At 38.4% G+C, this 17083-nt stretch overlaps 1 protein-coding gene across 2 annotated transcripts in view; it reads left to right on the plus strand.

Moving 5' to 3' along the window:
* Positions 1–1808: 1808 nt before the first annotated feature.
* LOC137647110 (probable ATP-dependent DNA helicase HFM1) overlaps positions 1809–17083 on the plus strand; it is a 335745-nt gene continuing 320470 nt past the window's right edge. The window contains exons 1-3 of one of the 2 annotated variants that reach the window (XM_068380341.1): positions 1809–2261; positions 7624–7683; positions 12664–12748. In XM_068380341.1, the coding sequence (XP_068236442.1) occupies positions 7670–7683; positions 12664–12748 (99 nt within the window). In that variant the 5' untranslated portion in view covers positions 1809–2261; positions 7624–7669. Of the gene's footprint in view, positions 2262–2381; positions 2531–7623; positions 7684–12663; positions 12749–17083 lie in introns of those variants that run through there. The other variant, XM_068380343.1, reaches the window with a different exon arrangement.

Below are 17083 nucleotides of genomic sequence, written 5' to 3' on the forward strand. Positions count from 1 at the left end.
AAATATATATGGCTTATTTGAATATGAAAAACACGTAAAAATGTGCAAAATTTATCATATATATATATATATATATATATATATATATATATATATATATATATATATATATATATATATATATATATATATATAAATTTGTGTAAGTGTGTAGGCTATAATCTATGGAAGAATGTGAGTAAAAGATATTAAACTTATTGCTGAATAAGCATTTTCCGATCTTTTTAGACACATTTTCTCTCCGATGTAGAAAAGATGGAATTATTTCATTTTTTAACGTTTAGCCTATATCGGCCTAGGGTTTCTTATTACATAATAATTGATCTTGATGAAAAAGGTGTGGTGTTTACATTCAAAATCTAATTTGTTGCTAGAGATAGTAAATTTAAACCCTGTCATGTCTACGATATGGACATTCTTGATATAATGATATACTGTAGTTGAATATTTAACATAATGATATAGCATACATGGATAACTCTCCACTACGACCTTTGCTAAATTGCTACTACGCATATTACTCCACATTGCTAAGGCGTTTTGTTCAAACCTTTGCTTTAACCAAATTAACTATATTTAGAATTGACGAAAATATGCCAATGCATATTGTTAGGTTTCTTTCTAAAAACAAAAAAATTATCCCGAAAGCTGTATGTCTTAGTTTTATTATCGTGTTCCTCCTACTGTAGTGTTACAGTGTACAATATTCTATTAAGAATACACTTATGTTAAGTTTTATTCAAAATTTTGACTCTTTGTGCTATAGCATAAGGCATAAGATGACGAGAAGAATTCTGCTAGATTTAAAAAAAAAAATGTATCATTATGCACAAGGATGACACCCATGGCGCAGTGTTACCAAATTTAGCATAATTTTATGCTTTTAGCATAATTTGGCATAAGATTTGGGGCTTAGCATAAATTATTGCATGATTAGATTTTTAGCATAATTCCAAACACAATACACGTGTATTGTCTTTGGCATAATTCTAGCATAATTTCGCCCAAGATCTGGAGCTTAGCATAAATTCTAGCATAATTAGATTTTTAGCATAATTCTAGCATACTTCCACAATATTTGAAGTACAATGCAGATAATTCCTGGATTTAGGCTATATTTGTTTGTAGTAGAACTGGCAGCTCTACTTCAAAAGCGCCTTCCTCTTAGTGACCCAACATTGACATCTATTTGTTCCCTCCTTGACCCAAATGAAATTGCACGAGGCAATAAACTGTCTATAGTAGATATTTCTGCAAAGTTTCCTGGATTCATTGCAGCAGAAGAGGAGTAAGATTTGGATAATGAATGGAGGTTGCTGGTAATGAGCGAGGAGGCAAATAATATTCTTTCTCAAAATGCCACTATGGATACTGAAATGTTCTGGTCAAAAATCGACCAAAGTGGTAAATATCCAAATTTGTCTAAATTGGCAAAAGCATTACTAACTATTCCTGTCAGTAATGCTGATTGCGAAAGAATATTTTCCTCTGCAAACTTGAAAAAAAAAAAATGAAAAGAGAAACCGCCTTAAAAACGCCACTCTAACAAATGAGTTGATTGCTGGAGAAGGCATACACTATAACGAGGGGGTCATTAAATTTGAGCCCACTAAAGCAATGATAAATTCTATGAATAGAAATATGTACCCTTAGTGGCATAGTCAGTGAGGTGTGAGTGTATAGGCCTACATATGTTTTCCTTTATAAGTAAAGTACGTTTTTTTTCATTTTCTTTATATCGCCAGTAAAGTGTGAATGTATATATATGTTTTCCTTCATAAGTAAAGTATTTTTTTTTCTTTATATAAGTATCAAAATGTTAATTATGTTTGAAGAGATTTTCACGCATTGTGCAGGTAGCTAATTGCATATGTGAAATATGAAAGAAAAAGGATATTTTATTTCAATTTTCTAACAAGTTTTCATCAAATATATCCAATTATTAAATCAAAACAGTCACATTCGTATCATTTCACCTAATATAAACACTGAAAAAGTCCATTATGTTATTTTAACTCAAATGTATTATGGAAATGTTTAATGCAATAATAATAATTAGTGAGCATAATTCTTGCATTATATCATACCACATTTAGCATAAATTCTTGCTTTTTAGCAAATATTTTTCATTTAGCAAAAATTTGTTGGTAACATTGCCATGGCGGGACTTTCAGTGCCATGGCAAAAAAGTTCACCTTCTTCGGCAAGATATCCTTTCCACACCATTGTCCAGAAAAATACATCAATATTGAAACAATGAAGTAAGGATTTTTTATACAGAAGAAATATTTATGTTAGTCGTGATTCATCAATCAGAAACTCAGGAAACTAAGATTGTTTTGTTTACATTGGTTAGACATTAGTATGATTAATTGCTCACATGTCGAGGATGATGGGAGGAATGTGGAAGACTCACGTACAGAGTACATTAGGTAGCACAGCTATATCCCTCTGGATCGTTGCAAATTCCGTGTAATTAAATTTAAATTATGTCTGAGACCGGAATTTCCTAGTATTTGAATAATCCAAGGTAAGCTCCTGGTAAGGTTATAAACCTCCTTGGTAAGGGCTAGGCATATACCTAGGCTAGCTGGTTTGAATTAGTCCTATGTTGTGGCCTCCCCCATCCGTGTTCTGCAGCCTCTTATTTCGCTTTGCCTAGCTTAAGGTAACCCTATGCGACCAAGGAACTTTACAACCAGAATAGGGTAAATTTCAGAGAACAACCTTGGGCGTTTGGAATATTGTGGGTCACACCCTCAAACTACACACTGTTGTATTACGAGTAGCATTTTTTTTTCCGAAACTTAGGAAATATGGGCAAATCTTTATTGTTTTAATTGAGTATTTCTTGTCTAGTGTTATTTCTTGTCTAGTGTTATTTCTTGTCTAGTGTTTAACAGGATCTTGTATTGTTGCCTTAAATAAAAAAATATTTTCTATGCATGATAAATTCTACTAAATACAAGATGGATCATTATTACAGTCAGCATTAAAAAGTAAAAAAATTCTTCTCAAACCACACGAAATAAGAGCTGACAGTGTATGTTTAATTTTTACAATTAGGAATATTCATAAAGAAACTAGAAGTAATGTGGCAATGAAAGATAATCCTGCGGTATACATGTTAGATATTTATCCTCTCCAAGGTATATGTTATATTGAAACCTGTTCCATAACCTAACCTAGCCTAGAATGCTATGTCCATACTTCATACTCATTGCAGGCTGTATCTTGGACCAGTGATGTTACTGATACTGTAGCTTACATCCTAACTGAACTCGAGACTCTTTGACCTTTTAAGCTTGTCAGGGGCTAACCTACCAAGCTACTAGCGTAGAGGTGAAATCATCCTCCCAGTTATCAAACTTATGAACTTATGTTATACTCGTCTTCTGCTTTACTGTTGTGAAGATGATTTGTTCTTATAAGTTTTATAGAAGCGGCATAAGTAAATGTGTTGTTGTTCCTGTGTGGATGTAAACCTTTCATCCTTTATTTTGATGTCTTAAAAATAAGCTGAAACAGCCGTTGAATCATTAACAAGGTAGTTACAGTAACTAACTATTGGTAAATGAGGGGAGCCACTTACTTGTTAAATGTTTCAAGACATTTTTGTCTTTGGCCGCTGCCAGCATTCATGTGCGGTTGCTGGTCTCTTTTGACTGTTGGATATTTTTTACTTTGGTTTAAGCTTTTTTTTTTTTTTTTGTGTGCATGCTATCACTTGTTCAGCTGAGCCATATTAAAATCATTCTTATGTCTATAAGGATATCCTTTGTGAGGGATGTGACAACACTGTCTCGTGTTGAGAGTGTTGTTCACACTTTTGAACAAGAAGATATCTCTTAGCATACTGTATATCGAGTTCCTTCTTGGTATTATCCCTTTCTGGGAGAAAGTTAACTGATTCGTACCGAGTGTTTCCCGTACTTGCTACACATCTGTTGGTTGGCAGTTGCCAGCACACGTGTTGCTACCTGTGTATTCCATGTGGTAACCCCTGCATAGTGCAGGGTCAGTGAGTGTTAAAAGCGCTTCTTTTAATAAAATTCCCAGTGTAATGGTTCGGGTTGCTGCGTAGGAAGCTCTTTTATTCTTCTCTATGGCTATTATCGGTTGCTCAGACTATGACTTCTCTGTGGCGGCAAAGAAAATGTTTTGCAAATGGATGTAAAGGGAGTTTACTCTCTCTCTCTTTTTCCTGTAACAGCCGTAGCCACCTGATAGACAACTTTGTTTTCAGTCGCTGATAATACAGACATAATGTATTTTTGAGCTGTTTTAATCTAATTACTTTTAGATAAATTTGTTGGCAGATTGTCATGTGCAAGTGATAATGTACAGTCAGCCCTCGATACTTGCGTGTTCTCTATTCTCAGATTCGCCCATTTGCTATACAGTACAGTACAGAGAACTGTATAATCTGTTAAAAAAAATTCACCTATTCGTGTCAAGTTCTCTCGCTACCGGTCATTTTCAAGCCGTCCGCACTCTTTTGTACCCGGCCATCTTTACCCCTTATCCATCTCCACACAGCACAGCAGCTAATCTCTTGCTGACAAACTTACAGTACATGACAACTTTATAGCTAACACATGTAAACTATTCGGTGATTCTAATAATAAAAATGATTAAAAGATGTTCATTATGTTTAATATTTGATGTGTAATATTATTATCACGATTATTAATATTACTAATACTGTACTATTATTATTATTATTATTATTATTATTATTATTATTATTATTATTATTATTAGCAGCAGCAGCTAAGCTACAACCCTAGCTGGAAAAGCAAGATGCCAGAGGCCGAAGGGCTCCAACAGGGCAAATAGCCCAGTTAGGAAAGGAAATAGGGAAATTAAATGATTTAATAAGTAATGAAGAATTGAAATAAAATATTTCAAACACATTAACAATATTAGAACTGATTATTTCATATATAGACTACAAAAAGACTCATGTCAGCCTGTTCGACATTAAAACACATGCTGCATGTTTGAACTTTTGAAGTTCTACTGATTCAACTACCCAGTTAGGAAGATTATTCCTTAACTTGGTGACAGCTGGAATAAAACTTCTAGAGTACTGTGTAGTATTGAGCCTCATGATGGAGAAGGTCTGACTATAAGAATTAACTGCATGCCTCATATTACGAACAGGATGGAACTGTCCAGGAAGCTCTGAATGTAAAGGATGGTCAGAATCATAAAAAATTTTCTGCAACATGCATAATGAACTAATTAAACGATTCTACCAGAGATTAATAGCTTTATCTGGAATAAGAAATTTAATGGACCATAAGTTCCTGTCCAACAAATCAAGATGAGAATACAGTTTAAAGCTGTTGAAAAATATAAGTTTGCTTTACCAGATTAAAGAAAAGATTATTGATTCTCTCTCTCTCTCTCTCTCTCTCTCTCTCTCTCTCTCTCTCTCTCTCTCTCTCTCTCTCTCTCTCTCTCTCTCTCTCTCTCTCTCTCTCAGTATGAATATAATGTAAAGATTTTGAATTTGAATTATTGTTATTGAATTATTGCATACTTGAATAATTATCTATTACAAGAATTATTATTACGATGAAGAAAAAGAGGAAACGTATAATTTATATGGAATTTATGATAATCGGTGACTTTCTTTTGTGTCTGCATAAATACAAACCTTTGTTGTTCACATAGGAGAGATGATTCAGCGCAAGCTGGTTTAACCATAAAAACTTTAATGCAAGTTGTCAATGACCCTCTGCTAGTTAGCGGTGGTAGCCGGGTTGTTAGACCAACCCTACCGCTTACACTAATCCAGTAGCCGAGCTCACTTTTGGTTTGGCTACGGTTGAGTATAGAGGTTCGCATTTCTCTCCCATTTTACTTTCCCATTGGCTGTATTAACTTTGATTTTTTTTTTTTCTTAGTTGAGGACTGCAATCATGTGGGTTTGTTCTGACATATTGGGCCATTCTTGCAGCACCTTTAGGCTATGTTGGCCAAGGAGTCGGATTCTCATTGACTTTGCCCTTCATGTAGATATCACTCCTGCACGGAAGCTTCTCGGGAGTCATCATCCTCCCAATAGACGCAGGAAAAAGTCTCAAAAGGATTGTTTGCCTTCAGGTTCACCCTCAAAGTCGGAGAAATCCCGACTTTCTCCCACGGCTAGTACCCTCCCACCTGCCTCTTCCCATTCTGTTTAATCTGGAGGCCAATTGTACAAGGGGAATAACTGGTTTGCTGCCAGACAACTTTCTAGTCAGTAAGACCCCATTGCTTCTCCTAGCATAGCAGCAGCCGCTTCCCATTGAAGGGAGTCTTAACTCGTTTTACACCTTACATCACCCGGGGCCTTCATTGGGGCTGTTAGATTCTCCAACCAAGGAACAGGTTCTAAAGCTTTAGATGCTGGGTGCACAGGATGGGCGCACATCTGCCTCTGCAAGGGTTTTCCTCGGCTCTTCCCCGTCCTGGGACGTTGGTGAGGAGTCCCTTCCAAGTTATCTTGTGTCTTTAGCCAAAAATTTCCATACAGTCCTTCCTCCTAAGGTTCTAGCCTAGTTCTCTCCAGAGTTGTTTGTAAGCATACATGCAGAGTTCACTTGGCACGCTTAATTCTCCTCTTTCTTTTTCCCCTTAGGGTTGCAATAGTCGCTCCGTTATGCATTGTTGATTGGACGCTAGATGCAGGCAAGCCTCATGACCAAATAAATTCTCTTTTCAGGCAAGTTCTGTGATAAGTTTCTCCCTCATCTTTTGAGATGAGTGGTAGGATTGAGTGAAATATATGGCCCCATTCCTCACATCTCCTTATAGATATCTCCATGACCACCTGCTAGTCTTCCAGTAGGGACCTAGCTTAACACTTGCGACATCTCCATGCTCAGGTTGCTGAGAGGTCGACAGGAGCCAACACTTTCGCTCTTCTCCAAGACCAAACTGTATTGACATTTTTCAGGTTAATAAGCCACCCAGATTGAGTTTATGGACTTCCTCCCTTCCCTAGGATGAGTCTCCATGTGTAGGAACAAATCACATTTTTTAATTAGTATTTTTCCTAATCACAGTATACTGCACAACTATACAAATCTGAGACCTTTAAGTTACACTGCCTACCTCAGTCACCCTGCAAGTCCTAGGTTAAGGTTAGAATAAAGGTTACGTAATCTGGTGAGTGGGCAGTACCTACCCGCCACCCACTACTACTAACTACCACTACCTTGTTCAAAGTTTAAATGGTCATTTTCATCTTCGCCGAAGTCATATAATTGTATAGTTAGGAAAAATACAAGTTGATTAAAGAAATTTGAAATATTTTTTCACTAGGCCTACATGGTTTTGCATGTGTACCTGGCTATAAATAAGTGTTGAAGGTCTTACAGTAACTTTTAAGATGAAATAACATTTTTTGATAGAAAGTTGATGCTCTAATACTGCTGAATCACTTTACTGTACAGTTTTACACTTGGATGACATTAGGCCTATTGTAAAGAAGTTATTTTCCTTATTTTGAAAGTGTTATATCAATTGGAAGTTATAATGATTGTGTTTAGACTAATTGATTTGGTAGTTTCCTCTAGTCATTTTTATTGTAATTTCCTAGAGATGTTATTATTCTTGTTTTATTTTCAGAGGAGTTTTGTAAGTGTTTCAAAATACACAACTACCATAGATAAAAATGACTGCCAATAGGTAAGTGTTACTATAAACTTTTGGTTTTGATGTAAAGTACACAGGGTATTCGTGCTTATTTTTTATGAATCTTATGTAGAAGTCATTATGCATTTATCATTGAAGGTAATGGTTTTCCTCTGTGTGTGTGTGTGTGTAAAGTTATGCAAATAGGTTAAAGTAACCCACAATCAGATTACTTACTGCTGGGTAATGAAATAGAAAGTGGGATCAGTAGTAAGATCTCAGTATTATCAGCTAGGATCTGAAGTTCACCAAAAAGAGCATAAAAGCTGAAAAGAAAGCACAGAAACTAATGGGCTGCATAAAGAGACAATTCAAATATAAAAACAAAGACACTGTACTACAGCTGTGCTCATTACTAGTTAGGTCTCATCTTGAATACGGAGTCCAATTTTGGGCTACAAGTATTCAGAAGGATATAGGTAGACTGGAAGCAGTACAAGCTAGGGTCACCAGACTAGTTCCAACACTAAGGCAATTTGGATATTGACGGAGGATGAAACATTTGAACTTATTTGATTTACAAACTCGACGACTAAGGGGATAGTTAATAGAGGCATTCAAAATTCTTAAGGGAATAACAAATGTAGATTACAACAATCTATTCACGCTTAGCACAAAACAGACCAGAGGTAACGGATAGAAACTGGAATTGAAAAGATACAACACCATTCATTGTGGCAATTTCTTAGCATACAAAATAGCAAATACTTGAATAGACTTCCAGCGGATGTAATAAACAGTAACACGGTAAACAAGTTCAAGAATAAGTTAGACAAGATCATAAGAACTCTCTAAATGCTTAAACCAAATTGCTCTACTAAAAAGCAAATAGTCTCCGCAGTTGGGCTAAAAAGTCTTTGAGACATCCAAATATTTCTCTCTCTCTCTCTCTCTCTCTCTCTCTCTCTCTCTCTCTCTCTCTCTCTCTCTCTCTCTCTCTCTCTCTCTCTCTCTCTCTCTCTCTCTTTTTTTTGTGTTCATTTATGTCAGTGAGGAACATACCACAGGCCTATTAATACCAAGAATTTTTGATCATTGTTGACTACACGGGATAAACTGACCTCTTCTCTGACTTGATATAAAATTTTGAAAATAAGTGATATACTGTACAGTACAGTACATTGGTATTAGAATTTGAAGAAGTTAAATGGTTTGTTCCCATACTAACAAACCTTTCGCTATTTATATTGGATATTATTATTGCGAAACCTCGAAGGCAGCCTTTAGATTTTAAGTGCGAGGTAGTAACACTACCTAACCACTAATAGTGGGTAGGGGGTGGTTGGGGATTACCCAGCCACCTATATCTACTCACGGTCCAATGAACCACGTCACTTTTTACTTTTGGCTGGTAGAGAGCAGACGTCTCCTCTCTCTCCCTTCAAGGCTTAGCCATTTACCACTATTGCGTTATGCTTATTCTTTTCATTACAGATATGACTTGAGTTTTTACCTGACGCTCCATTCCAGAGTAATGTGGCGGTTTCGGATGTCGATGTTTATTCTGCGAGTTATCGGAAGGATTCCTCAGCGCTGATGATTCCACAAAGGTGTTTTTTTTTTTTTTTTTTTCTGGAGCGGAGGAATTTTTAATTCTCTTTATTTTTTTTTCCCTCAGCGCTTCATGACGACATCGGGCGGCAAGGTTGGTGGCTGTAGCTGCGGCTGATGTCTTAGCCGTTGATTAAGTCTACTTCCTGTTTGCCCTTCCTTCGCCTTCTGCCGATCTCGTCGTCTCCCAACATTCCGCAATTTTTCTCTCTCCCTACAGTGCAGCTCCGCCTGTTGAGAATTGCGATATCAAGGACGATCATCAAACCACGACGTGCTCGACAATCGCCAAATTGACAGACTTTCCTTCTGTTCAATGATCGCAGGGGCGAGACTCATCACCTCCTCTTCCTGGTCGGTCAGGATGTCGTTCGCGACAATCCAATGATGAGTTCAGAATTTATTCTGTTCAATGATTGCAGGGGCAAGACTCATCATCTCGTATTCCTGATCGGTCAGGATTTCATTTGCAACAATCCAGTGGCGAGTTCAGAATTTATTCTGTTCAGTGATCACAGGGACAAGACTCACCACCTCCTCATCCTGGTCGGTCAGATTGTCGTTTGCGACAATCAGATGTTAGACACCCATTAGTGAGTCTTTTGTGATGATCAAAGATTGAACAGAGAACGCTACAATCTCGGGATCGTAGGTTATCGCGATCTCAACGTTCTTCTTGAAAACGAACTCCTGTTAGGTTAACCTTTGGATGATTACTCTGGTAGGATTCCGTTAGGGAAATCCCTTAGGGAACAACTCAGAATTAAGCCTTGGCTTTTTCTCTAGCAACACTTTATGTTAACCTTCATTTGAGATAGAATTCGTTGAAGGGCAACAGAGTGCTGCTCGGAGATTTGCCTCCAGGTGTAAGATATTCCCACTCAGAGGGAGAGTCTTTACACAACCTTTGCCCACGTTTGCGATCACGCTGAAGATCGTGAGTTATACACTCACGGTCACAAGCTCATGACGATCGTAGTCTCGGCTCATGTTAGCGCTCACGCTCATGATTGTGAGCTACACGCTCACGATTGCGAGTGAAACTCTCGTGACCACAATTACGACACTAGTCTTTCCTCAACCTTTGAAACCTTTGAGGACGCTCACGATCACGAGCTAAATAATCGTGATCGCGAGCGAGACGCTCACGTTCACGATCGTGTGGTACACTCTTGGTCACGAACGAGAAGCTTGTGACCAAGATTGTGACACTAGTCTCTTAATTTTTAAGGACGCTTGTGATCACGAGTGTGAGTTACATGGTCACTAGCGAGACTCTCGTGACCATGATTGTGACGTCATTCTCTACAACCCTCGCGGTCACGCTCACGAAGCGTGAATTACACAGTCGTGAGCGAGACGCTCGGGACCATGATTATGACGTCGATCTCTACAACTATTGAGAACGTTCAAGTGATAGCGAGCATGAATTACACTCTCGCGGTTGTGAGTGAGACGCTCGTGACCACGATAGGGACGCCAGTCTCTACAACCCTTAATAACGTTGAGCACAACACTGACCGTGATTTCGAGTGTCTTGTGGTCGCGATCACAAGCTAAACACACTTGATCAATACCTTGACGCTCACGATCGCGCTTGCACTCACGATCGTGAGTTACGTACCTGATTGCGATCACGTCAGAGATGCTCATGCTCGCGGTCGTGAGTTACACGCTCGCAGTTGTGAGTTACACGCTCGCAGTTGTGAGCAAGACGCTTGCGACTAAAATCGCGGTCACGACGCTCTCTCTCACGCTCTCGATCATGAGTTGCACTTTCATGGTCACGAGCAAGACTTTCATGATCATGATCACGAGCGTCTTGTGGTAAAGATCATGAGCTACACTCTTAATCACGAACGAGATGCTTGCGATCACGAGCTAGACGTTCCCGATCACAAGCGATGAGCCCGTATCCCAGGCTAGACGCTCTTAATCGAGAACTATAGGCTCATATCAAGAGGTATCAGCTCACAATCATGAACTAGATGTTCGTGATCGCGAGCACGAACAAGACTCTCATGATAACGGGCACAAGCCAGACACTAAATACGAGCTGACGCTCATGATTATGAACTATAGTCCACTTCTTTTAGCGATGCATATTTGCACCGACTCGCGGCGGTGCCCTTTTAGCTCGGAAAAGTTTCCTGATCGCTGATTGGTTAGAATTATCTTGTCCAACCAATCAGTGCTCACGATCATACATTCTGACGATCACAAGCTAGATGCAGGTGTGAGTGAGATGGCTGGTCTATCCCCCACTCCCCCTCCGCTAACTACCGGAGAGTAATTACCCCTTGTGAAAAGCTTAATGGGTGGTTTCAGCTATTGTCAATATATATCTCCACTGTAAAGAGCTCCAGGTTTGTATAGTTAGGAAAAATTATTTCCAAATTTGTCATGTTTACAATTTTTTTCTTTAATGAGGACTGTATAGTAATTCATGTACATGAAACAAATACAACTGTATTTGTATGAATAGTTCCCTTCATACATTAGTACTTTCTCCCACATCTTCCTTATCATACTTGTATTGATTTATACGTCAGCACAACAACTGTAAACAATATCATTGGCAGCTCTCTCTTCATAAGTATTATGTCTTTTCCTTTTCAGAAAATGTTTAAACATTTTTTTTTACTGAAACAAAATGACAAAAATATAATTTTGAAATGACCAATAGAAATTCTGCTACATGATAAAAATGTTTTGTTTAAACTTTTCGATTATAAATAGCAGTCAGGTTAGGATAATATTTTTAGACTGCATAAAGTTTAAAGGGAAAGTGTGGTCTCTATGAATGATTGATTATATTTGTAAAGATATGTTCAAGAAAAAATCTACTAGATAATTTGAATACAGTACGGCACTGCAATATTAATGCTTGCAAGACCATTTCTTTCTGTTTTTTTTTTTTTATTTTGTGGGAGGCAACTCATCGTTAACTTGAAAGTTATGCTAATAACTTCAAATTATGATTTGTGTATGTTACACAATGAACATTTTGGCTTACAGTGATGTGATATTGTGCTTTATTTATAGAAAATAGAAGTGCAAAACATCCCAATCCTATCAGACGACAGTTGTACTAATTTTCATGGTAACAAAAAACTGCTCTACAGTACCGCACATAATATCAAATCTAGAAATATAAAGACCCACGAACAGTGTCAGATTTTTTTTTGTGAACAGTGCTTATAATTTGTGGCTTGAAAACTAAAAGAACCAAAGGTTAAACTGAGAAAAGTACCTTTCCTATTCTTAGCTGAGACAATTTGCCAAATTGATAGGGTTTATGGCAGAAATACAAAAAGCAAAGATTATATTTGATGTCTTATGACCGTACAGTATTCCTTACCACTTTGTTATTGAGTCATCCTAAAAACTTGATGTTCTTTTTCTTTCTATACATCTATGTAGCTTCAACACCAATCCATTTGATGTGGCTCCTCCACCCGAAGATGATGTCTCTTTTTCCCAGCTTCCTTCTCAGATACCCTCCCAGGTAAGTCACCTTTTTTTAGCCTGTACTGTCTTTATTTAACTTTTACAATGAAATATTCTTTAAATAAGTATCAAACATATATTCTTAATCAGCTTTTGAGAGGTAAGTATTTACATCCAGAAAAACCTTCTGGAGATAAAGAACTACAGGGTTTTATAATTTATTCCCGTGCTTATACATGCTTTCTTCCTCTAAAATACGAATATGTCTTCAATGGTGCTGGAATGACCATTGACTTGTTAACAAGATAGTTGGTAATGACAGGTGGCACAAGGGGAAACCCTGCACATACCCACCTTGCCTGTCACAGAATAGCCACTTTTGTCTTTGGCAACAACATGTATGGAAGTAAGGTTAAACTGTTTTCTCATCCTTTGTATCTTTTCTTTCTTTGTGACATGTTGATTTTTTTGTGAGTGCTCTTGCTTATAGTTGGAAGTGCACCAAAAGCTAAATTATGGCATTGAGTGAATTTTGTTCTTATTAGTACTGTATACAAAGTTTCAAAACCCCATGTGTTGTGAACTTTTGTGAAAAGCAGACTGTAAGTGCCCCCACCCCTCCAGAGTGTTGGTCTCTGTCTTCCAATCAGAAATTACTTGTCTCGCTTAGTGGTAAGTTCTCAGCCTTGGGTCGGAGTCATCCAATTTACACTGAATACATAGGTGCCCACTAATGAAAATTATTCGTCTGGTGGGCACTCTTTCCACTGACAGTGCTCCTTGGATGATGATCCATGTGTAGTTTAGTGTCAGTTAGTGTTCCTAGTTTGCTCCTTCTGGCAAAATCCTCAGTATACTGCTTTGTGTAGCAACAGAGGAAGCTCTTGTAGGTTCCCACTCCAAGGGAGTGCAGTCATAGTCTGTTTCACAGACTATGATTCTTTTTTGACAGCAAGGAAGAATGGACGGCAAGGAGAAGGATATTTTACCCTCTCTTTCCTCCTCTACCAATCTTTTCTTCCTTCTCCATTTTCATTGTTGAACATTTCTTCCTTGAGAAGAAGACAAAGAAGATAGTTGTTTGGGAAGGCCTTTTGCTAAAAGTATGTTGGAAGTAGTTGCTCTCCTCCTTTGGGAGTGATTGAGGCTATTAACCTACTAGCTAGTACCTTCAGTGCCAGTCAAGTTAAACATGAACCAGTGGTAGTTACTGCTGTTACACCAAGTGCAGGTGAGTGGAGTATCACCAATTTAGGATGGGGAGGGTGTGATTGTATATACTCACTTTTCCCATTTCTGTCATGATACAGGCTTTTTTCTTACTCATGTACAGTAACTTTTACCTTCAGGTTCAGTTAGTGATTTTGAGCCTGGTGTGGCAGCCACTTTTCTTTCCCGAGGCACATTGGTACTTCTGAAATAGGAGATACCATAGCTCAGTACTGGTCTTTGGCACTAGTGTGTTGTGGAATAAGCCAAGCTGGTCAGGGACTGATCCTCTCTCTGGACTTCCAAGCACCAACCTAGGCTGACCACAAGACCCCACACGTTCATCAGAGAAGGGGTACATGGTACCACAATTGTTCTTTGGTACCAAGGATTGTTTCCCAGATATGGAATACAATTGTTTGCACATGATTTATCGTCTGCTTACTAATTATACATATCCGGATCTGTTTCAGATTTGAGCATTCCTATTCTAGGGAGAGGTAACAATTCCCAGAATGGTTAAAGAGCACATAATAGTCTCTAGCTTTGATGCACCTATGGGCACAGAGACAGTAGTTGCTGTACATATCAAATAGGTGCTGGGTTCCTCATCTACCTCTTAGGAGAGTGACTTTGAGGCATCAGTGGAAGTGGATGCCATATATCAGTATGCCTTAATCTACTATGCATTATCTCTTATGAGAGAGACTGTCAGCAAGCCGTGGTAGGTGTCCATGCCATTTAACTTGAGGAAGGTCCTGGCCTTCTCCAAATCGTAGCAATGACCATCAGCGGATTCTTCTTCCAGAAGAGGTTGGACCCTGCTCCACCCTTTCTTTCCCTTCCCAGGTTCAGTCCAGGAGGAATGTTAGAAGAAAAAGAAGGGGGTATAAGTGAGGCAGAGTGTCTCCTTGCTGTCAGTAAGGGAATGCCTTGCCTTGCCTTAACTTGCATATTCCCTCAACGTTCTTCCATCTAAATCCGTTCCAGTTTTACCTTCAATGTTCCATGTCTGGACATGCCATAGAGATGAAACAATCCATAATTTTTTGTGCTGGAAACATTATACAACCTTCTCTAGTCCTATCCAGTTGGCTTTTCAAGAGTTGTTGTATAGTCAGAGCACAAGTCCATATTTCTTTTGGCCGAATCGCTACTTGTCAGGCTGTGCTCAGTTGTAACTTTTGCTCTATACTAAGCTTCCAGAAAGGAAGACTTCATGCTTTTGGTTACTCAAGGGGCTAGAGTATGTAATTTTAAGAGTCAATTATGTTTCTTAAATTTTCACATGAGAGTCTACCTGAATGTTTAAGCTAAGGTTTCTTGGAATAACCTCTTCACAGTTTTTCCTTGAGGAGAACTAGACTACAGTACTTGTTCTTATTACAATCTGAGGATCGCAATTATGGTGAGTCTGATCTTGTTCTCAAGTAAAGGAAGAAATATCTTGTAATTCTGTTCAATTGGGAACTTTTCTTTATACTCTTAATAGTAATCTCAGAGAGGTAGCACAGCCATTCCTGATCAATAGGAAATGCTGATCCATTCATGGCAGCATGGAAGAATGGTTGTCAATCGGAGAATTGGTTGTGCTCTCTCTTCTTCCTCCTGTACTAACTCTGCCTTCCCTCTCCTGTTCTCTCTTTAGGATGCTTATTCTCAGAAGGAAGAATCAGTGGTAGTAGTTGTGAAGGAATCCTCTAAAGAAAAAGTTCCTAAGGACTTCTGACATTTGGTCTTATCCTTTGGGAGGGACTGAAAGATCTCGCCTGCTGGCAGTTACTTGGAGATTGCTTTAGGCAGGCTTCATGAGCTCTTTCCCTTAAGACTGTCTCTGTTCTCTTAATGGGCAAGAGAGTAGAAGAGTTTCAGACTCTTCTTCATGTTAGACTTTTGATGTAAGTTCTGTCACTTCCGTTGTCTCTGAATGTGAAAAGAAGATCTAGTACAAATTGGTCTCAAACACTAGTTTGGGACCATCTTGATCGTATCCATCAGCGTAAGTCATGCAAAGGTACCTGGTGTCACCTCAGGACACTTTGGTGCTACCTGAGGAGAACTCATCACCTCACATGTGAGTGTCACATCCTTCTAATCATCCCCAGCAGAAGCAAGTTGAAGTGTACAGACACTATTCAGTCATGCTTGGTGAGGCTAATGTACTTGCTTACATGTGTGATTTTGGTCAATACTTATTTCTGCCCTCTCATTGGGAAATCACAAGCCTAGCCCTATCAGTAGTGTTCCTCTTTGTCTATGTGCATACTTGGATGTGAAGTTTTCAAACCACCTTTACCCCTTCCTACTTTAGGGATGTTGCCCACAGCCCCTTGGACTCCTTTCCCTGGCATTAGGTGGCTGCTCATTAGTTATATAATATTCCCAGCTCCGTCAAGGGTCTTTGTATCCATCTTGTCTAAGGTAACTCATTTGGCATAAGGCTTGAGGGGAGGTGGAATTACTGGTTCTTCTGCCACTTTCTTGTTCCACTCTCAATGGGTTTCATCAACCAGAATCATTGCATGCTTGTAGGACCTCTGATGCTAGTGAATGACATGACGGAGGACCTTTCTTGAGACTTTGTCTGCTAACAAGCAACTCCTATATCCTTCTGGTAAGGGGGAGGATTGGTTACTTTTTAATCAAACATTTCTCTTGATTTGCTTAGTTTAGCACTGCCAACGTCATCTTCCTGTTAGGAAAATATGATGTTTTTTGTCCCAGTACTGGATTCCTTTGAAGTAAGTAATGGTAAAATCCCTAACAGTTTTTACATCCTTATAATTAGCAGTTAATTGGTAGTTGAAGTTCCTTCCTTGCTCCTGTATAGGATCAAGAAGGATCATATGTAAAGGGAAGAAAAGAGCCTTCCAGTTTTTTATTTAGGGGGACTTCCTTCTACAATGGGTACGTCTCCCAATTTTAAAGGATGAAAGGTTAATACGTATAAGCATAGGAGCAAGTAACAAACTTGAAATTGATCTTTCCTGTCTGTACAATCCTGAATTCTCTGAATTGAATTTCCAACCTCAGACACCCATTTTAGTCCTAGGGTTAAGGACAGAAATATAAATTGATTTTAATGTTTGTTATATTATTCCGTATTGTGTTGTCTCTTGAGGCATTAACAAGCATAGACCTCTTTAATTATATTTCTTGCAATGGGGTTGGGGTATGCTGCACC

This window comes from Palaemon carinicauda, chromosome 9 (genome assembly GCF_036898095.1).
Source record: "Palaemon carinicauda isolate YSFRI2023 chromosome 9, ASM3689809v2, whole genome shotgun sequence".
NCBI lineage: Eukaryota > Metazoa > Arthropoda > Malacostraca > Decapoda > Palaemonidae > Palaemon > Palaemon carinicauda.